This window comes from Rattus rattus, chromosome 1 (assembly GCF_011064425.1).
Source record: "Rattus rattus isolate New Zealand chromosome 1, Rrattus_CSIRO_v1, whole genome shotgun sequence".
Classification (NCBI taxonomy): domain Eukaryota; kingdom Metazoa; phylum Chordata; class Mammalia; order Rodentia; family Muridae; genus Rattus; species Rattus rattus.
The window spans coordinates 153,549,515-153,571,192 of NC_046154.1; the positions used below are offsets into that span (position 1 = coordinate 153,549,515).

A 21,678-nucleotide genomic window follows, 5' to 3' on the forward strand; every position below is an offset into this window, starting at 1 on the left:
CTGGGGCGGGGTGGACTCTGGGGGTAGGGCAAGGGGGGAGGCATGCGAGGCCAGATAGACAGAAGGACACCGGTGTTCACAGGCGGGGAGGGGGGAGTTGCGGGAAGGCCTCTGACGTGACCCGTAGGCTGTGCGTGGAGCGAAGGAGGGAGAGTGGGAGAAGGTAGGGGCTCCCCGGGAGGCCAAGACTGGATGCGGCACCCACAGCCCGAGGCCTCCCCCTGTTGTTCGCGGGTCCCCGGGGAGGGCGCGGCTGGCCGTGGCGGGCGGTTTCACCTTCCCCCGGGCGGCTCGGGTTCCCGGATCTGCTTACGCCCGGCTCGGCTGTCGCGGGTTCCGGGCGGGAGGCGCAGGACGCTGCGACCCTGCGCGCCATGGACAGTGCTGCGCCCCGCGAGCCCGGGGCCACCGAGCCCCCGGCCCGCGCGCGCCCGCGCCTAGTGTTCCGCACGCAGCTGGCGCACGGCAGCCCGACTGGCAGGATCGAGGGCTTCACGAACGTCCGAGAGCTCTACGCCAAGATCGCGGAGGCCTTCGGCATCGCGCCTACTGAGGTGAGAGCGGACCACGGACACCACCCGGGACCCCGTCTGATGGAGTTTCTATATCCTCCGAGAACCCGACCCAGCCGTCGGGAGGCCATGAATGGGGTGGGAATCTGCTTAGTGAAGCTTGTAGAGCAGTCACCTAGGTAGGGTTTGGAAAGCCAAGTTCCATCCCCGACACAGGATAAAGCCGGTGTAGTGATGTAAGTCTGTTATTCTAATACTGGGAAGGTGGAGGCAGGAGGTTTGGGAGTTCAAAGTTGGTCACCCTCAGATACATAGTAAACTAGAGGGTCAGCCTGAGCTACGTGAGGCCTTATATAAAATAAAGTCACTTCTCAATTCTTTCATTCAATTATTTCTATCATTCCCTTCTGGTTGTTTGTCCTTTTCTTTCTTTTAATTTTGTTTTTCTGAGACAGGGTCTCACCATGTAGCCCTGGCCAGTCTGTAACTTGCTCTGTCGCTGAGTCTGGGATCAAATACACAGAGATCCACCTGCCTCAGCCTCTAGAGTGTTGGGGCTAAAGGTGTGGGCCACCATTTAGTATGGGTTTGCTTTATTATATGTGGGGGCACCAGAGCACACGGTCAAGGTTGAGCAACAGTTTGTAGGGGTCAGTTCTCTCCCTCCACATGCGACCCCTGAGAATCAAGCAGGCTGGCAGACTGGACACACACACACACACACACACACACACACACACACACACACATGCACGCGCCTTCTTGACCGTTCTCATTCTATTGTTTGTTCATTTAATTGAGATAATATCTCATTTTGTAGCTCCGGCTGGCCTGAAATTCACTCTGTAACTCAAGCTGACTTCTAACTTTGCAGCATTTTCCCTTGCCTCCGCTTCCCAACTTCTGGGCTTATATTCCTGATCCAGGATGCTTGGCCTTTTTATTTTGGGGAAGCCTGATACTCTTAGTCATCCTCCTGTCTCAGCCTCCTAAGTGCTGGGATGACAAACCCAAAGCATACCCACCGTCTTGCCAGCCCACTTGGTCACAAGTGGGCAGTTAGAGGCTGGGGGCAGCTGTCTCGTGCGGGCCACAGTTGCTTCTGGCCGCTAGGGGACGCCCACAGAGCCGGTCTGCCTCAGAAGGGTGTGCAGAGTCGACTTTTGTCCATAGCTGAATCTGGGTCCCTCTTGTATCCGAACAGATCCTATTCTGCACCCTCAACAGTCACAAAGTGGACATGCAGAAGTTGCTGGGGGGCAGATTGGGCTGGAAGACTTCATCTTTGCGCACGTGCGTGGAGAGACCAAAGAAGTGGAGGTTACCAAAACGGAGGACGCTCTAGGACTGACCATTACAGACAACGGGGCTGGATACGCCTTCATCAAGGTGCCTGTGTGTGTGTGTGTGTGTGTGTGTGTGTGTGTGAGAGAGAGAGAGAGAGAGAGAGAGAGAGAGAGAGAGAGAGAGAGAGAGAGGTGATTAATGGCCTTGTCTAGACCTAAGAAGGCTCTGAGGACCCCAGGGAGGTGGCCCGGGCAGACGACCTACGAGTGACTGTAATTTCTCACAGAGAATCAAGGAAGGCAGCATTATCAACAGGATTGAGGCGGTGTGCGTGGGGGATAGCATCGAGGCCATCAATGACCACTCTATTGTGGGCTGCCGGCACTACGAGGTGGCCAAAATGCTACGGGAACTGCCCAAATCTCAGCCCTTCACCCTGCGCCTAGTGCAGCCCCGGAGAGCCTTCGGTAAGGACTGCTGCGCTCTAGGCTTGCACGAAGCAGTGAGAAGCGGGAAATGGTATTCTGACACACATTCTCACAGCCCAAGCTGCCCTCAAACTCAATATGTACCCAAGGATGACCTTGAACGTCTCATCCTGGCCTGCTTTGCAATGGCTTCTACATAGTGCTCCAGGGACCCTAGGATGAGAGAGGAGCGTTGCTTCTAAAAAAAAGTTGACGAAGTGAGCACCGTTTTGGGGTGTTTTCTATATAGTGTCCCGGGCTCTTTTTCTTTTTTTCGGAGCTGGGGACCGAACCCAGGGCCTTGTGCTTGCTAGGCAAGCTTTCTACCACTGAGCTAAATCCCCAACCCCGTGTCCCGGGCTCTTTAAGGTGCTGATCAGTGCTCCTTACCCCCATCCACTCTTTGTCAGGAGCGCCTCAAGGTGGGACAGCCACACACGTCCACAGACATCACCCAGGATCTCTTAGGGAAAGATTAATATACGCCGGGGGACTCTAGGGGGTCTCCAACCTTGACCACACCTCAAGTCCCTCACTGGGGGATTCTAAGCGGGGATGCACCCCCCCCTCACCACGCCCCAGCTCCTTCACTGAAGAACTAGGCGGGGCTCCACCCTGATCACGCCCACAAACCGTCACTGGGGGATTCTAGATGGGGACTCTATGCCTGACCACTCCCCTACCTCCTCGTTGGGGGATTCTAGACGAAGCTCCGCTCTGACCACGCCCCAAGTCCCCTCACAGGGAGGTTTTAGGTGGGGATCTACCCCTACCACATCCCCAGCCCCATAGTCCTGCTACAGCTCTCAACCAACCTTGAGTTCAAAGTCAGCCTGGGTTACAGAGGAAGACCCTATTTGCAAAAGAAAATAAACAGGAAAAACACACCACACAAAACAGACCACATCTGTACCGCTTTGTCCCCTCCAGATATGATTGGTCAGAGGAGCAGGAGCAGCAAGTGTCCCGTGGAAGCTAAAGTGAGCAGCGGGAGGGAGACGCTGCGCCTGCGCTCAGGGGGCGCTGCCAGTGTGGAAGAGGCGGTGAGTGACTGTTGGCATGGTCGCGGTTGACACTTTTTTGTCAAGACCACGGTGGGATATCAGGCCTGTTATCCCATCATTCAGGAGGGTGAGGCAGGAGGATGGTCACAAGTGCAAGGCTACCCTGAGCCTCTGAGCAGGACCATGTGTCAAAAAGACAAAGACCCTGTTCTCAGAACAGCCGTTTCCCACCTTGTGCAATGGGTACCGGATGGAGAACGGGACAGTTCACAGAGTCTGAGGGGTGCCACCTGTTCCTGGCAGAGAAGCGGGAGGGATCGATGTGACCTCTAACTTATTGGTTATTGGTTATTTTTTGCATTTCGTGTGTATGCATACAGAGGTCAAAGGTTAATATCTGTGTCTTCCTTACTCCCCGACTTTAATTTTGAAATGGCATTTCTTTTTTGTTTGTTTTATTATATTTTGCCTGTGTATTTTGTGTGTGCACATGTGGGAAAGTGCGTGGACAGGAGAGTGGTCATAGGACACTGGGAAGCAGTTTTTACTTTTGCACCTTTACAAGCACCCTAGAGCTTGAACCCAGGTCCTCATGCCTGTGAAGCGAGAGTCTCACGGAGCGGACCTCCTTGAGAGTTGGAATTCTGTGTGTTAACTATACTAGGTAATGGGGGTCCTTGTGAGATTTTTCACGTGTGTTCGAGTACATCCATCACCCCTCTCATCTCCTTACCCCTCCCACCCAGACCTCTGCCTCCTCCTCTCACCTCTGTTTAATGGTACATGGTTTGTGTCAGGGCATAGACCATCAGCTACACCACTGAAGAAAGTGTCTCCTATCCCTTTAGTAATCACCCCTGGGGGCGGGTCACCCAGCCCCTCCCCGCCATCAATCGGGAAGGTGTCACCACTAGCAACCACAAACCTGTCAATTCTCAAAGGCGGGTCCCCCAGTTCCTACCCCTGGCAACCACTAATGGTCTATCAAACTTGGGGCGGGGCCTCCAGCTTGTCACTCACCCACTGGGCCATTCACCTGTCCGCAGCCCAGCGACGTGGAAGCGGCAGCCGCGCGCAGAGTGGACGACCTGCTGGAGAGCTACATGGGCATCCGAGACCCCGAGCTGGGTAAGCGGCGCGGGTAAGCGCGGGGTCCCGGGCACGGGAGGGTGGTGGTCGGCGGGAGCGTGCACCCGAGCTCACAGTCAGTCTGTCTTTTCACCCTGTCCCTCCGTCTGCCCGTCCGTCCCTCTGTTTGTCTATCCTGTCCCTCTTTCCGTCTGGCCCCTCAGCGGCCGCGGTGGTGGAGACTGCTCGGAGCTCGGTGGGAGCCCAGGCCTTCGCACGCGGCCTGGACGCCGTTCTGGGCGAGTTCGCCTTTCCAGACGAGTTCGTGGTGGAGGTGTGGGCAGCCATCGGCGAGGCCCACGACGCTTGTGGCTAGCGTGTGTGGGAGTCTCCAGTCCTGGGCCCAGCCCCCTGCCCCAGCGCCACTCCAGAACCCAGGACAGCCCTGAGACACGCTCCGCCACCAGAACCCGACCCAGTTCTGAGACCCAGGCCCATCTTGAGGCCCAGCCTGGTTCTAGCACCCAGTTCAGCTCTGAGACCCAGCCGGAACCTCATCCCTGTTCTGGAACCCAGGTTAGCCCAGAGGCCCAGTCCAGCACTATAACCAATCTTGAGGTCCAGCCCAGCTCTAGAACCCAACCCAGTTCTTTGATCCAGGCCCATTCTGAGGCTCAGCTTGCTTCTAGCACCCAGTCAGAATCCCAGCCTGGTTCTGGAACCCAGGTTAGCCCCAAGGCCAGGTCCTGCTCTAGAACCAAAAGTGCTATCCTGCCTAGCTCTAGAACCCAGCTCAGCTCTGAGACCCAGCCGGAATTGCCTGACAGCCCTGAACTCCAGTCCTGCTCTAAAACCAAAATTGAAGCCCAGGGCAGCTCTAGAACCCAACCCAGTTCTGTGACCCAGGCCCACCCCAAGGCCCAGCTTGGTTCTGTAACCCTGGTTGTCTCTCAAGACCAGCCAGCCTTTAAATCCCAGTCTATTCCTGGGGTACAGTCTGACTTCAGAACACAGGCCAGCCCTAAGGTTCAGGCTGGCTCTGGAACCCAGAGCGGTCCCAGACCTGAGCCCTGTTCTAAAACTCATCCTGAATCTGACTGCCAACCCATCCCTAGAGCCCAGGCTGGCTCTGAGGTCCAGCCAGGTTCTGAGGCCACACCCCATTCTGGAGCCTGGGTTAGAACCCAGGGCAGCCCTCAGGTCAGCTTCTGCTCAGAGACAAAGTCTACTTCTAGACCACAGATGGGCTCTGAGGCTGGGCTTGGTTCCAGAACACAGACCCACCCAGATAGGAAGCCATGCTCTCGAGCCCAGGCAGACACTGGGACCAACCCTGATGCTGCAGCCCAGGTCGTGGCTGACCCTCAGCCTTCCAGAATGCAGCCAAGCCCTGCCCCGCAGCTGCACTCCGGAGCCAGTACAAATGTTAAGAGGCAGCAGGGCTCAGAGCACCATCCCAGTTGCCAGTCCCAGAAACCAGGCTCTGAGAGCCAGCCCAGGTATAAGACAGCTGCCACCATGGCCTGGCCCTTCCCTGATACTTGGAGTGGTCCAGGAGGAATGGATTGCTTAGGACCCCAAGCAAGGTCCAGCAAGCCACTGGCTGCCAAAAGCCAAGTGGGTTGGAATAGCCATCTGTCCCCCACACCTTTGCCTAGTACAGGCACCCAAAGCCATATTGCTGCCCGGCCCAAACTTAAACCTCAGCCCTGCTCCACACCCCAGCTGCCTGTCAGCGCCTCCCCACGCCCTGCACCCCAAGCTAGCCCCGGTGATGAGTCTTATTCTGAGGCCCAGCCAGGGAGCAGGAGCAGGACTGCAGACCCCCACTCCCAAATGCCATGCACTCCCGAAACGAGGCCCAGCTCTAGGATGTCTCCGGGCACAGACCCCACCCCACCCAGAAGATGGCGTGCAGGCTTCAAAGCACAGTCCGATTCTGGGACCCAGACCGACTTCCAGGCCTGGCCTAGCTCCAGAGCCCATGTTGGTTGGGTCAGACATCGAGGAACCCAGCCACAGCCATTGGCAGAGAAGGAGCCCAGCTCCAGGTCCCTTTCTAGTTCTGGGGGCAGAAACCAGCACCTGGTGACTGCTGGAGCCAGCTGTGCCCCCCAGCTGGACACAGGACAGTGGCTTGGCTCTGGAGTCCACTCAGCCTCGAGAACCCAATTCAGTCCTCAGGTTCCATCCCACGCTGGAGCCCAGCCTATCGCTGAGAAGGATTCCAGTTCCAGAACCCAACCAGGCCCCAGCCCCAGCCCCAGCCCCAGCCCCAGCCCCAGCCCCAGCCCCAGCCCCAGCCCCAGCCCCAGCCCCAGCCCAGGCAGTTCTGGAAGCCAGCCCAACACAGGAGCCTGCTCCCTCAGTTCTAGGGACAGTCGTCGCCCACAGACCCCTGGCCTTGAGCTTATAAAGGAGACTGATACCCTGGCGGGACCTCAGTCTCCAATCCGACAGACCCCCAGAGCCCCCACCCCTGCCCCGAGCAAGGTCGCTGGGCCTCGGCCTCAAGATGGAACCCAGGCCACAGCAGGCCCCAGGCCAGGCCCCCCACCCTCCCTCCTGGGCCCTGTGTCACCTGTCCCAGACACCCCCCCGGAAGCCAGCCCTTTTTCCCAAGCCCCAGCTGGGATGTCAGAGGCCCAGTCCCCCCCACCAATCGCATCACTCCTAGCCCCTCCCCCCGGTCTGGGCCCCTCCCCCACCCCAGCCTGTGACCTGACTCCTCCCAGCAGGAGTACCAGATGGTAGAAACTGAGGCTTGGGTTTCAGGAGCCTGGCTGCGAACCCCAAACCCCTTGTAAGAGGATCCAGCCACAGAAGGCACAATGACAGGAGGCTCCTGGGAGACCGTGGTGGGGAATAAAGGAGCCCACACCTCCACAACACAACCACCAGTATCCCCTTGACTGTGGTTTTCTTGGAGCTGCAGGAAATGGAGGCAAATGGACACAGGGACGCTTGGCTGAGCGCCTGCTGTATACCCGGACATTCAACCATTTATTGAGCATGTGTGTTGGATAGCCGTGGGGGAAGGGGGCTCAGTAAACACTGGAGAGGTTGGTGACTCCAGAGCCAGCTACTGGGACCACAGTGGGTGCTTCCAACACCCAAGGCCGATGATCCTTGAGCCTAAAGGAACAAACATGAAGCCCCGGGACGATGGGGCTGAGATAGACTCAGACTATGGCAAGATGGGAGATGCCATCGGCACCCCAGGTTCTCTCTGTGTAACCATAGATTCCTGCAAGGGACCTCCCACATATGCTCCAACCTCCTAGCTGACAAGTAGTCTGGGGAGGCCAGGGAGGATCTCTCTAGCATGGAGGAGGTATCTTTGTAGTTCACAGGAGTCAGCCCTGTGTTGTAACTCCATCCCACCAAACATTCAGGCTCCTGGGACAGGAGACAGGTCGTTAGCAGTCACCAAGAACCCCAGCTTTGATTGGTCCCGTCCTTCAGGGTCCACTGAGCATGGCCTGTGTGGGGGGTGAGCGCAAGGACACAGCCTGGAGCTGGGAAGTGAACCTTGGATGCAAGCGTCGAAGCACAGACCTCCGAAAGAGGATGTAGACCCAGGGGTCCAAGATCTGGTTCCACGTGGCCACACGCAGGTAGATGAGCAGTTGGTGCTCCGTGGTCCGCAACAGCTGTCCGGAGGGGCTCATGACAGGTAGCGTCTGCAGCAAGGTCTGCAGGATGAAGACCTGGGGAAGCAGAGTGTTGTGCAGTGTGACCTCGGAGCACTGGGGTGACCTCTGAGCTGCTGCTGCTGGGGCCCAGGAAGGCGTGCAGGCTTTGAGCTCGTGTCCTACTTAGACTGAGGTTGAGGAGGTAAACTGGGACTTACTGAGGCGTTGACGCAGGGATCTACACTAACTCAGTCTTCAACATTCTCCTCTTTATTGATTTTTTTTTTTTCCCTTGTGACATGATCTCACTTTGTAGACCAGGCTGGCCTTGAACTCACAGAAATCCTCCTGCCTCCGCCTCCGGAGTGCTGGGATTAAATGCGTGTGCCCCATGCCTGGTTTACATTTTATTCCAGACAGGGTCTAGCCAGCGGCTTGGGACAGACCTTAGAGTCTGGACCACACACCTTTCTCCCAGAGGAAAGTCGTCTTTGTGCTAGGGGAGCCTGGATACAGTTGGCACACAGTAAATGTTTGCTGAAGGAACAAGGCAAAAACAAAGCAAAAACCTGTGCCCATGTTAAAGTCCTACCATCTGGGCTCCATCCTCCTAGGAGAACATCTATACAAGCCTGCAGTCCATGTGGTGCCAGGGGACACAGCGACATCGAGTTGTTCAGCCATTCTGCCTAGAATGCTTTCCCCAGCATTGTCTAGCAGGTGAACTCCCATTCATCCTTCAAAGCCCTATTCTAGAACATACAACCCCAGAAAGTCTTTCCTTACACACGGCAGATCCTAAAAGCCCCAAAGATCTGAACTGGATTGCCCTTCTCCTGAGACACAACTAAAGACGCGCATACGTGTGTGTTTGGGGGGGGGTCTCCAGCGTTGGGACTCACCAGCAAGGGCATCCAGCACACCGTGGCCACCACCATGATGCCTACAAGCTGAACCATCATCTCCACCTCACAGTCCCGGGGGCGCTGTGTGGCCTCGCGCGCGTGGTAGACGCGGCAGAGCGTGGCCACGCTCACGGTGTTGAGCAGGAGGGACAGCCCCACGGACACGCTGCCCAGGAGGGCGAACATGAGCCCGAAGGCCACGTCGCCGCGCTCCGCCCCGAGCGTCAGGAAGCACCAGGAGCCGGGGTACTGCACACTGTAGCGGCCGAGCCCCAGCAGTGGCAGCAGCCCGAGAGTCCCGGCCCCCACCCACACCAGCCCCACAGTGGCCCAGGCGCGGCGCGACGTGGCCGCAGGTCGTGAGAAGGGCCTTGTGATGCCCACGAAGCGCTCGGCGGCCATCGCGGCCCCCAGGAGCAGGGGGCACAGCCCGAAGAACACCATGGCCGCGCCCATGAAGTGGCAAAGGCGGCAACCGGGATCAGTGGCTCGCCAGTCCAACAAGGCTGCGTGCTGCGACGCCACGACAGCGCCGGTGACCAGCAGCCCCAGGAAGTCGGTGAGGACGAGGCCGCACAGCAGAGCGAGGAAGGAGGAGCGGGGTCCTGCCCCGGGTCGCGCCCCAGCCAGCACACTCAGCGCCAGCAGGTTGGACCCCAGGCCCAGTGCGCAGAAGGATGCCGCGAACCATGGCGATGCGATGGCACGTCGCTCCTGCAGCGTGATGTTCACCGGGCGGAAGCATGCCCCCAGCGAGGTGCTGTTGGGCCACATGGCTCCTGAGCCTGACGTGATGAGGGGGTCAACACCCCATCAGATGCAGGTGACTGGGATGTTGGGCTGACGCAGGCTCTGGCGCACCTGGGAGACAAGGTGGGCTGGTTAGCGGGGCTCGAGCTCCTGCGGAGAACTCCTACAGAGTCTTCAATGACCCAGGCACAAAATAACCTTTCTTTGAGGCAGTCTTTGACTGCCTGACCACTGTTAGTCCCAAGGCTGCTTCTGACCCTATGAAGTGGCCCAGACCAGCCTGGAACTCCTAGTCATCCTGACAATCTCCTGAGGAGCTGGAATGACAGATGTGTCCTGCACCCCAGGTTGCAGTTCCAGCCCTAGTACTGGAACTCACTGTGTGGCCTCAGCTCCCCATCTGTCATCCATCTAGCCTATGAGGTTGTGGGCGCAGTCGTTCTGGCCAGGGTTAGTTACCTGCCGGGACGCTCCCACTGAAGCGGTGTGGGCCGTTCCTTTTCTCCCCTGACGTCACTTTTATAATAAGAAACGGACCCAAGAAATTCCTGCTCCATTTTGGGAATGAAAAAACAGCCCAATGGCGACATGTCCCCGGGGAGGACTCCAGCAGAGACCGGTGTGGGGCAGGAGTGGAGGGGTGCAGGGACGGAAGGGACAAACACTACAGAACTAAGGCTGGATATGGGGTCGTCTAAAAGTGAGACTATTCAACAACACTGGAAAGGCTCTGGCAGGAGGATTGCTGCCAGTGTAAGGTACACAGGGAGATTTTAAAAAAGAAAAAAAAAAAAACAAAAATCAAAAAACAAAAACCAAGGCCAGAGACCAGAGACAGACAGTAGCATAATGTCTCTCACCCTGTGTTCCTTCCTGTGCAGCCCAGGCTGGCAACAATTCTTGCTGATCCTTCCTTCCTCAGATTCTTGGTGTGTGAACCATGTTTGACCTTTTTTATTAGTTTTTGTTTTTTTAATTTACATAGTTATCGTGGGGGTGTACAAGGACAGTCCAGTGTGGGGGTCAGAGGACAACCTGGTGGGTGTTAGGGCTCGCCTTTCACCACATGGGTCTTGGGGGGTTGAACTCAAATTGTCAGGCTTGGCTGCAATCACCTTTATCCAGTGAACCACGTCACTAGCCCTTGGCTTTTCCTTTCTCCCTTCCCATCTCCAGACCCCTCTTCCCTCCCACTGAGCTCCAGGGTTTTAACAGGTAGTCCCTCAGGGTTCAGGATGCATCCTCTGTTCTTGTCCCCACATCCCCACAGAGAGCCTCAATTTCACCTCTGGTAAAGACAGCTGATGCTGAGAAGAACAATTATCTCTTGCACCTACATCTGGCACAAGTAGGTGTTTCATTTATGCAACCCAGAGTGCTCCCTGCAGGTAGAAGCAGCCTAGTAGGCACTGCTTCCATGTTCCCCTTAGGAGGTCACTGCCTGGCTGGCACCATCCAGAGGAGGATCCAGGGGAGAGACTGAAGCTAGGACAAGGACAGGGCGGGCAGTCTGGTGGATAGCTCCCCCTGGCTCTGAGGACAGGGTGGGCGGACTGACGGATAGCTCCCTCTCGCTCTGAGGTGTTATGCACTTCTTTGAGTTTCTGTGCTAGGTCCCCAATGCTCCCTTTCCCAAGGCGGGCTGCATTGGCGGCCGGCCCCCTCCTCTGTCCAGTCCTTGGCCCAGCCTCGCCAAGGACACCAGGTCCCTCATACCTGCTGTGCCCAGGAAAGAACAAGCCCAGCCCCCAGCTCTATGGCCCAGGAAGTCAAGTCGGAGCCCAGCATCAAGGATGGACAGCAGTTGCCAGTCCCTCCCTCCCTCTCTCCCTCCCTCCCTCCCTCAGTCCCCCCCTGGCTGGGGTTCAAGTGATAACAGCGAGCTCAAGTTGCCTAGGCGAGACCTGAGGCCTGCCTGGCAGCCTCCCACCCTGGGCAGCAGCCCATGCTGTGTGGTCTCAGGAGACTTACTTGGTGTCTCTGCGCCCTATCAGGTTCCACAGCCTTGCAGCAAGGAGCTTTGGGCCTGGGAATGTCAAGGCTCAGGAATTCTGTTTGTCCTCCTGCAGACTCTGACTGTGTAGACCAGGCTGGCCTGGAACTCCCTGAGAGTCATCTGCCCCCAGCTTCTGAAGCTGGGGTGACAGGCGCAGGCCACCACACCCCAGCTTTGGACACCCGGGAGCCAAAGAAGTCACTGGGATGTGGGGTGGTCCTGCATTCCTGAGCCATGTCCCCACTGTTGGGAGCGGTAGGCAGTGGTGTTCTGTCTGGGATGGGGCCTCATTCTTGTATACGTGTGCCCTGGGACGCTGGTCCTCATTCCTTGAGGCCCAGGCTTGGGTGGCCAAGTTCCAGCCTTGGTGGAATGTGGTGTGTGGCTGGGCTCTGATTGCTAGGCCCCTCCTCCTCTCCCCAGCTCACCCATCTCCAACAAGCTTCTGCAGCAGGCCTCAGAGCAGCCTGGGCTCTCTGCACCTCCGTCACCCATGGCCACCCTACACAGCCTCAGTTTCCCCCGAGAATCGAATTTGCCTCCCCTGGTGGCTTTCTGCCTAGGAGTTCCTGAGCTGAAACTTGGCCTCAGCTGTGCCCAGTAGGCATCTCTGCCAACACCCCAAACACCCAGGGTGTTGGCACACCCCCACAACCCCACAGACCCTCAGGCTTACCACAGCTGTCCCTCAAACCGTTTGCTTCCTGTTTGTGCCGTAGCTCCAGGGTGCAGGTGTCATCCTGCGTCAGTGGGCTGGGAGGAGGGGCCACCTGGCACTGTGCCCTGGAGTCGATGGATGCCCGTCTGGACAGGACATGTGCCACGGAGATGAGCCTGTGTGAGTACAGCCTCCAGCCACACCTTGGAGTAGCCTCCAGCTCCAATCCATCCTGGCCCAACTCTAGCATTGCCAGAGCATTCTGGCCCAGACACAGGAAACCAGTATACCCACGTGCCACCAGGCGAACTGCACTGGCCCAGGCTAAGACCACTGGAGCCCCTTCGGGGACCTTGGGTACCTGGCCACTATCATCAGAGTGGACAGGTCACAGCGGAGGGGCTGGTGATCTGGGCTCCCCAGGCACTATAGAGGCTCACCTGGGCACAGTGCTGTAACCTCACATCAGGGAGAGGAGGGACTCATCTCAGCTGTCTGGACCCAGATCTCTCTGTGCTGTTCCAGGCGAGGCAGAGAGCAGGAAGGGGAGTCTCCTGGGGAAACCGAGGCGCGTTGGCTGAGGACGGCTCCAGCAGAAGCCCTGGGGCCTTGGGTATAGAGGAGCGCTGGGGACCCTGAGGCGCCCGGGGCTGGATGTGACTGTGAGGCTGTTTCCCGTCCCGCCCTGTCTCCATCTGTCTTTCTGCCGGTCTCTCGCCAGCCCCACCCCCTGCACTGGCCTCGCCCCTCAGCCGGTTCCTCGATAGGGTCGGAATCAGGCAGGGCACAAGGGTGACAGGCAGACATCGGTTGTTGACAGGCCAGGGACCCAGAAGCCCAAGCCCCACGTGGGAAGAGCTGAGAGCCAGATGGGGCTGATCCTAGCACAGCAGCCACTAACCCTCACTATGGCTGTCCAGGCACCTTCCAGGGTCTCTGGATGGCAAGGCCAGCTCCAGCCTAACTGCAGGGAGGCAGGAGAAGGCTGTGGTGGGGGAGGGGTGCAGCAGGGCAGGCTGCAGACCAGGCTGTCCTCCAGAGATGGAGCAGTCTTGGGGAACCCTCCCCTGCAGACTCATTGCGGAAGCCCTGACAGTTGCCTGGGATAGCTGGGCCAGGCAGGGGCTGTTAGTCCTGTGCCCTGTGGCTTGAGGCGGGGACCTAGGTGGGGGAGGTGACCTTGGGCCCCTTTGGCTCTGACAGGTCCTGGTGGGGATTGGATGCCTGGCCTGGCTGTGACCCCAACCTCCCAGTTCCCCTCTTCCCAGGTTCAGCCAGACTCCTGTCAGCGGCAGGAAACCCCTTGCCTACTGCACTGCCCCACCCTTCCGGTCTCACTTCTGAGGGTCCCTCAGTCAGTCCCACCCATCCTAACATTCAGTGCTGAGCCCTGACTTGCCTCTATCCTGGTGGACTTTCTGTAGTTCCTCTCTGGTTTCCTAGCTGGGTCTGCCCTTAAGTCTATCCATCCCGGGCTGGAGAGATGGCTCAGTGGTTAAGAGCGCTGACTGCTTTTCCAGAGGTCCTGAGTTCAAATCCCAGCAACCACATGGTGGATCACAACCATCTGTAATGGGATCTGATGCCCCCTTCTGGTGTGTTTGAAGACAGCTACAGTGTAGTTATATATAATAAATAAATAAACCTTTAAAAAAAAAAAAGTCTATCCATCCCATAGGCTAGGGATGGGATGGACACTGACCACCCCAGGGTTCCATGCTCAGGGCTGCACAAAGCAAGTGTCCCCCTCCACATCTGGCTAGGAAGCAATGCTGTAGGGAAGACTGGGGTTTGTGGGGTGGTTAGGTATCCTGGCCCCGGGGCACAAGGCACTGGTAGGAATGTCAGGGGTGAGGATGTGGGGCTGCGGTGGGACGAGAACAGCGGGCTGTGCTCGTTCTTGACGCAGACAAGTTGGGATCGGGGAGCAGAGAGGCTGTTGTAGGTTCTTCCTCTGTCCCTTGACCCGAGGTAAGGACATGTCTGGTTTGGAGAATCAGGCAATGGCTGAAGGACATCCAACTTTGTTGTGTGGAGGTGACAGAGCTCAGTATGAGTGGTGAAACTGAGGCAGAACTGTAATGTGGTGCAGAGCCTTGAGACCATTAGGTGTGGCCAGGGGCTGAAATTTCTTGGCACTGGCTCCCAACCACACTGTCAAGGAAGGGAGGAGTCAGGCCTGAGGCTGCTGGGGTGATGTGGGAGCTGAGGCTCAGGACGTACCCCCTGTGGCTGTGGCTTCCGCTGAGGCTAGGGGGCCTATTCTTAGCCAAAGGAAGGAAAAGGCTGGAGTGAGAGCTGGAAGCAATTTCCGGGACATTAGTCCATTGTGCACAAGGAGAGGTCTGAGATGGGGTTTGTATCCCTGTCCGGCTCACCATCTATGGCTCCCCAGTACCCTGGGCTGGCTGGATCCCCTTCCACAGGGCAGGGCCTACTCTCCAACTCTGGGCACCTTGGGGTGCCCTTACCTCGTCCAGCTCTGCCTCTTTGCAGGCTGGGACGCTACACGCAGGAAAGGCCAGCAGGCTGGAGACTCCAAAGAGTAGCGGGGTAGAGAATGGACCGTGTAGCCCAGGTAGAGAAGCTGATGCCCAACATGCCATGTGCATGCGTGGCATCCCAGTATCCCATCTTCAACGTCTGGCTCTGCCCTGTGACCTCTGGGGATGAGTGAGTGTCACCGGCAGAGGCTGTCAGTCACCTGCCCATGGGAGAACAGAGGGGGCTATGTTTGGGCTGCAGTACAGTCTGATTCGGACAGGCATGTGTCCTGCTGCATTCTCAGACCCCAGTCAGAGGCCATCAGGTTAGGGGCTGGGGATAACAGGGTGGCCTCTTGGCCTTGCCAACGGGTGACCTTGGTGGCAGATCTGGGCAGTCCACCAGTAACTTTGGCCTCCACTGGGTACATTCCAGGACCTACCCCAGTGATGACCACCACATGTTCCCAGATGTGGCCAAGCCACATCTCCCCAGATAGTTGTGGTTTTAGGGTCAGGTGGGCAGAGAAGACCCTGAGTTCTGACCCTCCCCAAGACACATGGGTGTGGTATCTGTCCTGTGACTCAGATCAGAAACCATTTTAGAATAAGCTTTCTATTAAATGTATCAAAACCATGTAGGGCTCCGCGGTTGAATAAGTCCACGGGAACAGGAACAAGGTGTTTCTGCCACCTCAAGTAGTCTTTCTAAAATCCTTTCAAGACAGGAAGGGACCTGCCAGAGGGGCTGCGGCCAGCACAGTGCTGGTGACTGAAGCCCAGAGGTGGTCCATGGATCCCCAAGGCTTCTGAAGAAGACCTCTTGGTCCTCTCAACCTTCCCATCCGGGAGCTGTCCAGGGGCCAGCATGGCAGGGGCGGGCAGCCTGCCCACAGGCGTCACCGGCGGTAGCGGTAGCGCTTGAAGTGGAACCAGAGCTGGAAGATTCCATTGGCAAACTGGCAGCGGAAGCCATGGCGGTGCGAGTACTCCCATTCTCGACTGACGATCTTGAAGGCGATGTCCTCGTAGGGCGGGCCTGCGTGGAAACGCAGGATGGCAAAGTCCCGGTTGTCAGCGCAGGCCTCCAGGAAGTACTCTGGTGTGGCACGTTTGCGGATGAGGTCCGGGTAGAAGATGTTAAATTTGTAGCCCTGCACGATCTTGGGCGGAGGGTTGTCGAAGTCATAATGTGTCTGGTTATATTTGTTCCATTCAAAGCCTGTGTGCACACGGTTAAAGAATCGCGGCTTCCGCGGCCGGTACTTGTCGGCCCACAGGTAGGCGCGGCCACCCAGTGGCATCTCCACGCTGAACTGTGCCTCATCCTGCCCCATGCCCTCCCTCGCACGCCGGAAGAAGATGTCTTCAGCACTCTCGCTCGCGTCACCTGTGAGGGTGGAGGAGCCAGCAGAGGGGTCAGTGGGGGCCACCCACACTCCTCCTTGTGAGGGCGGAGGGGCCAGCAGAGGGGCCAGTGAGGGCCACTCACACTCCTTCTTGTGAGGGCGGAGGGGCCAGCAGAGGGACCAGTGGGGGCCTCCCTGCCCCTCCCCACCCCATTACAAGGTCCCTGGTCTGGGCCAGTCCCTACCTGTAGCCTGAAGCTGCTGGCGAGACAGCTGCAGGCGTTGCAGGTCCTCATGCGGCTCCAGCACATGCGCGTCCAAGGGCAGCTCGTGCGCAGTGAGCAGTCGTGGGCTGTAGCGGCCAGCGTCATAGTCTGCCAGGCTCTGCTGGATCAGGTCCTCCTCCATCAGCACTGCCTCGCCATCTGCCTCTCCCTCTGCCTCGCCTGCTGCTGTGGTCTCCTCGGGTTCCACGGGTTCCACTGAAGTCCCAGGGCTGGGAGGCCGTTCCTCAGGTTCAGGGCTATACGGGTGGTGAAAAAAGCAATGAGGCCCATCCCTGCCAGGCCTACACCAGTTCTTCCCCACCTACAGGGTCCCCCACCTGCCAGGTCACCTGTGAGTGGCTGTGGGCTCTGACTTGAGGATGGGAAACAGCGGCTCGCTCTCCACACCCTGCTCCTGCTTCAGTTTGAACAGCTTCTGTCTAAGGACATCTTGGTGGCGCTCACGGAGCCTGGGGAAAGGAAGGCGTGACCATCCCAGTCCCTTGGTAGGGCACATTCACACAGTGTGGCCCCAATTGGCCACAGTGCTTGGTCCAATCAGATGGGGGACACCCAGAGGAACCAGGGCAAGCCAGCAGCCGCTATGTTTACACCACACTGCCAAACATTCATGGAATCTATACACAGTTCGCTTGCCAGACAGGGAGGGGACAGAGGGAGGAGAAGAAATGTGGAAGAGTAGGGAGAGGACGGGGACTGGGAGAGGCAGCAGGACAGGCAGCTCGGTGTTGAGATGACAAGCACTAGAGAAGCACTGGCCCTGGTGACCCACTGGCCAGGTGGTTATGAAGGCCAAGGAAGAACCCAGGTGCCGAGGACATGGCAGCCTCACCTAGCCCTGGCCATGTGCGCGCGCAACTGCTGCAGCAGGCTCTCCCAGTAACCCATGTCGAGGTTGGGGCCGCCGGCACGGATCTTGCCTTCGATGCCCTGGAAGATGACCTGCAGCTGGTTGTACGTCTTTCCCTTGAAGACGGACTGCACGTCAGAGCTGACCGAGGCATTGACCCCCTCACGGCGCTCACCTGTAGAACGGGTTGCAGAGTATGGGCCAAGGTTCCCAGCTACCCCACCCTGTGGGCTCAGGAACAAGGACGACAGGCCTGCAGCCTTCTCAAGCTGGTGGAGGGGTAGATGAGCAGTGCACCCATTTAGACTCTGCTGGCCCTGGGTGAGGGCCAAGGCTCTGTAGGCAGGGAGTGCAGCTGTCCCAGCAGTGGCCACTCCCTGAGGCTCCCTAGCAGGCACATCCCGCTGTCCAGCGGAGGCCACTGCTGGCCCTGGAACTGGGAAGACGCCTCACCCTGCTTACCTGGGCCCTTGCCCGAGGCCTCCAGCTTGCGGAGCTTGGCGATCTCATCCTCTGTGATGGTCGTCATGTCTCGCCAGAAGTCCACGTTCTTGCCCTGCTCCAGCTCCATGTACACCTGTGGGGTGGGGCCGTGAGGGTGGAGTCTGAAGGAGGGGGCATGGTGAGGGCTGGGTAATGAGGGGCGGGGTGAGGGCTGGGTAATGAGGGGCAGGGCAGAGCTAGGCACAGCTGTATGCGCAGCACCTGGATGTCCTCTAGAAGGTCCTCCATGTCTGCCACCGTGAGGCCGTTGAGGAAGGTGTAAGGTTCGTGCATCTCCACTGCCAGGTCATCGTCCTCTGCACTGATGTACTTGGCCAGCAGGTCAATGGGCTTGGCCCGCCCGTCTCGGATTCGGATCTTGGAACTGTGGGAGGAAATGGGGTGGCAAGGTCAGGGGCAGAGTTTCGCTGGGATAGTTGACTCCAGGACTTTCCCACAGGACCGGGGAAAAGCTGACCGGAGGTCCCAACCAGCCACACAGGTTCAGCATGACAGGAGTGTCAGATGGCCCTCCCCAGGGTGGGACAATAGGGCTGTGCTGGGGTCTCCAACACCAGGACTGTGCTCAGGTTCCTTCAGTGAGGCCAAGGACACTCTGGACCATGACTTAACAGGGCTGCTTAGAGATCTGCCTCCTGAGTCCACACACCACTCCTGGCAGAACCAGGGGAAAAGGAGATTGTAGTTTGCAGTAGAGGGCCAGGGAGAAGCGCACCGAAGCTTGGCCTGCCGCAAGTGGAAGCTGTCCTCCTGCTCCTCCCAGGTCTTAAAGTGCTCTGCCTCCTTCTCCCGCTGCAGCAGTTCTAGCTCCTGCTCCCGCATGGCCTTCTCCCGTTCCCGCTCCAGCCGCAGCTGTTTCACCTGGGCAACAGAGAGCCACCCCGCTAAGAGGCATGTGCCTGGCATACCTAGCCTCCAGAACAGGATGTGAGTGAGGAGCCAGAGACAGGAGGCCCCGAGCTCCCACGCGGCCAACCCAAGGCTGACCTACCTTTTGCAGCTCTAGCCGGTTCTCCTCCTGGATCCTCTTGTTGCGTTCCTTCAGCTCCTTCTCCTCCAGGTGGCCGATGCCTTTTTTCTCCAAGGCCTTGTTCCAGATAAAAGTGCCCAGCAGGTTGTTGTCTCCAAAGGGGTTGTCGGTGTTGGTGTAGCCCATGTACTCCTCACCCCAGCCCATCTTCTCACGCTTCTTGCGCTCCTTAGCTTCTTTCTTGGCCAGTCGCCGGGCACGCTTCTCCTCGGGTGTCTCGAAGGCCTTGAGCAGCTCTTCTTGCTGCTTTCGCTCCTCACGAAGCCGCAGCCGTTCCTGAAGGCTCTGCTGCTGACTCGCGGCCAGGGCAGCTACTCCAGGACTCCGGGAGCGTCTTGGGGAGTCAGAGCTAGATGCTGATGACCCTGGGGACCACGAATGCCTGTGACCCTTCCGGGCTCGGGAGCCCTGTGCTCGCTCCTCACCCGAGTCAGAGTGTGAGGACCGGTCCTGTGAGTGCCATCGGGGTGGCCGAAGGCTCCGGCTTCGCCTCCTAGACTTCTGCGCACGGTTTCCTTCCGAATCTGACCTGCTAGGGGGTGGGGGTGGGGTACACATCAAGACCTGCTCAGTGCTGAGTGCTGCTGGGGCACCATCCTAGGTGCGGGAGTCACAACCAAGATCAACACCCAGAGTATTTGCCTTTGTAGGTTCCATCAACCTGCAAATCACATCAGTCCTCATACAAACTAGGTTGCCCTTCGTAGTAGGGCTACACAAGTCCCAGAGCTATAACAGACAATACGGCAAGGAACCATGAAAGAGGAAAAAACACCACCAGGTAGTATATTTGAGGACGTAAGTTCGAATCCCCAAGTAATCACAGAAAAAGATAGCTATGGCTGTTCGAGTTTGTATCTCCAGTGTTGTATGTACGGTGTCCTGATTAGGCTTTGGTCAACTTGTTACGAGTACAGCCATTTAAGAAGAAGTAACTTCAACTGAGCAGAAATAACTATGAGAAATTGCAAAAATAAAAACTTAACTATGAGGCAACGGCCTTTGGAGGACACCTGAGCTACAACATCGAGTTTCTGCCAGCCTGAGACAAGATCGTGTCTATGAATAAATGGGTGGCGAGTATGGTCACTCAGTCCCCTGTGCTCATGCCCCGGGGTCCCCGGGAGTCTTCGTTGCTCCGGCTCAGCCCGGCAGACTAGCACTCAGCTAACGCCCCGCCTGTCCCTCAACTCCCAGGCCAGAGCAGCCCCCAGGACTCTCACCTGCGCCCTCGACTGCGCCGTTTGCGTTCCCGCCGCCGCTCATGTTCCCGTCGCCTTCGGCCGCTTCCCCCATGGCTCCGGCTCCGGCTCCGGCTCCGGCTCCGGCTCCCGCTCCGGCTCCGGCTGCAGCTTCTACTCCGACTCCGCTGCTTCCGACTCCTGCGACCCGCAGATCGTGAGCGCGAGCGAGAGTGCGAACCCATTTGGCGGCCCGCGCCGCGCATGCGCGGTCGTAAACAACCAGGAAGCTTGGCGCCGGGGGCTTTCTTTTGCCGCGGCGCGCCCGGGACTGCCCAAGTTGCGCCTGATCCTAGGGAGTGACTTACTCCCTCTACCGCAGACTCCAGGGACGACACAACTCGAGATTTCTCCGGAGTTCTCAAACTTTGCACGCATGTTGTATTCCTAACGGGATGCCATTAGAACCAGAGGATTGACGTTCCATTCAGGCAGTGAAGAAGACTGACGTAGACCGGTCCTCGCACCCTAGTGGGCCTGCTAGCGGAGTGCTTAAGAAACTAGGAGGCGGTTGTTACAGGGCGGAAGAGGCCTCTGGTGGGCGGGGTTAAGGAAATCAGGATTTGCAGGGAGCAGGACTTGGGGAGGCGGGACCTAGCAGAAAGCTTACAGGAAAAAAGTGGAGCTGGGTTGGGGTATATGGAGATTGACAGTTGTGGGTTGGGAGACCGGGCCGGGGACCTGAGCGGAGCGGGGCCTGGAAAGGAACCCAAGAATGGCGGTTACGGGAGCCGGGGTGGGTGGGGTCTAGTAAGCTAGATTGACAGGCGTAGACCAGTGGGCGGAGGAGTGCATATCAGGACCTGAGAGGGCGGACTGAGCAAGATTGACATCTGTAACCACGAACTGTGAATAGGTACAGGCGGGATGTGTAGTCGAGAGTTTCGGACTGAGGAATGGAAGGAAGTGGAGCCGCGGTGGGCGGGTCTTGGAGGTGAGATCGACACATTGGACCTGAGGGCCGGGCCAATGAACTTAAACTACGCTAGGAGTATGGCTGGGCCCGGAAGGGGACGTCAAAAGGGGCGTGCCGAGAGTGGGCGGAACTTAAACGTGCGAGGCCGCGTGTAGTTCTAAAAACTGAAACCCGGAGAGCCAAACGCTCGCGGGAGACCTGGATCTTCTAGGCTAGCCTGGCAGCAACCGGTTCCGCGCTAATAAAACACAAGACAGGAAGGGACAGTTTCTGGCTGACTCCTGGAAGTGTCTTGAGTACTACTTCGCCGGCCAGCTTGTGTATACTGCGCTCAACTTGCGGATAATCTATGGATAGGGAAGTTTAGGCTTGGAGAAATGAAGTCATCTGCGAGTTGGATTCCATCACGTGGGGTCCAGGGAGGGTTTAAAGCGGTGTGCGCCTTCACCTGCTCTTCCGTCCCATGCACGCAGAATTCATCGGAGACGAGCTGTTTCTTATTAGAGATTTATTACAGATCTCAAAAAGAGGGGTGTGACAGGTGGAGCGGGAACCTGGGCTGCATACATTTGCCGGCTGCGCTGGAGGGACAGGCCCCACTGGTTGGTGCCAAGGGGACACTGTACTTGGATTGTCAAACACCAGACCACATGGGCTGAGGACCCGGGATCCCTAGTCCTGATGAGTAAGACACAGGAGGTTTGTAGTTTACAGAATGGATTCAACAATAAAAACA

General features: G+C 57.9%; 3 protein-coding genes across 4 annotated transcripts; 1 reads left to right on the forward strand and 2 right to left on the reverse strand.

Moving 5' to 3' along the window:
* Window positions 1-374: 374 nt before the first annotated feature.
* On the forward strand, window positions 375-4,926 carry Gipc3 (GIPC PDZ domain containing family member 3). The gene is given in 7 exon segments (XM_032907253.1): window positions 375-554; window positions 1,717-1,762; window positions 1,765-1,901; window positions 2,086-2,266; window positions 3,197-3,309; window positions 4,317-4,398; window positions 4,563-4,926. Coding segments are annotated over 7 exon segments (891 nt in total). The 3' UTR covers window positions 4,715-4,926.
* A 2,371-nt stretch (window positions 4,927-7,297) lies between these two features.
* On the reverse strand, window positions 7,298-10,596 carry Tbxa2r (thromboxane A2 receptor). The gene is made up of 2 exons (XM_032907256.1): window positions 8,876-10,596; window positions 7,298-8,048 (listed from the first exon to the last, which is right to left on the reverse strand). Exons 1-2 carry the CDS (start codon window positions 9,650-9,652, stop codon window positions 7,800-7,802), a joined length of 1,026 nt encoding a protein of 341 aa, XP_032763147.1. The 5' UTR covers window positions 9,653-10,596; the 3' UTR covers window positions 7,298-7,799.
* Window positions 10,597-15,363: 4,767 nt separating this feature from the next.
* Cactin (cactin, spliceosome C complex subunit) lies at window positions 15,364-20,857 on the reverse strand. Of its 2 annotated transcripts, none has more exons than XM_032907257.1 (9): window positions 20,009-20,857; window positions 18,747-19,317; window positions 18,471-18,616; window positions 17,957-18,119; window positions 17,714-17,828; window positions 17,234-17,426; window positions 16,731-16,850; window positions 16,360-16,637; window positions 15,364-16,155 (listed from the first exon to the last, which is right to left on the reverse strand). In XM_032907257.1, the coding sequence occupies exons 1-9, from the start codon at window positions 20,230-20,232 to the stop codon at window positions 15,665-15,667; spliced, it is 2,301 nt and encodes a 766-aa protein (XP_032763148.1). In that variant the 5' UTR covers window positions 20,233-20,857; the 3' UTR covers window positions 15,364-15,664. The 2 variants fall into 2 exon arrangements, with proteins under 2 accessions (XP_032763148.1, XP_032763149.1); XM_032907258.1 differs by having other exon boundaries at window positions 18,747-19,314; window positions 20,009-20,259.
* Between the last annotated feature and the right edge of the window lie 821 nt (window positions 20,858-21,678).

Excerpts from the sequence above, each read along its gene's own strand:
- Tbxa2r (XM_032907256.1), bottom strand. The coding sequence starts at position 9,652 with ATGTGGCCCAACAGCACCTCGCTGGGGGCATGCTTCCGCCCGGTGAAC. Across the intron at positions 8,049-8,875 it reads TGTGCTGGATGCCCTTGCTG|GTCTTCATCCTGCAGACCTT; the intron begins GTGAGTCCCAAC and ends CTGCTTCCCCAG.
- Cactin (XM_032907257.1), bottom strand. The coding sequence starts at position 20,232 with ATGCGCGGCGCGGGCCGCCAAATGGGTTCGCACTCTCGCTCGCGCTCA. Across the intron at positions 18,120-18,470 it reads TTGCGGCAGGCCAAGCTTCG|TTCCAAGATCCGAATCCGAG; the intron begins GTGCGCTTCTCC and ends TTCCTCCCACAG. Across the intron at positions 16,851-17,233 it reads GCGCACATGGCCAGGGCTAG|GCTCCGTGAGCGCCACCAAG; the intron begins GTGAGGCTGCCA and ends TCCTTTCCCCAG.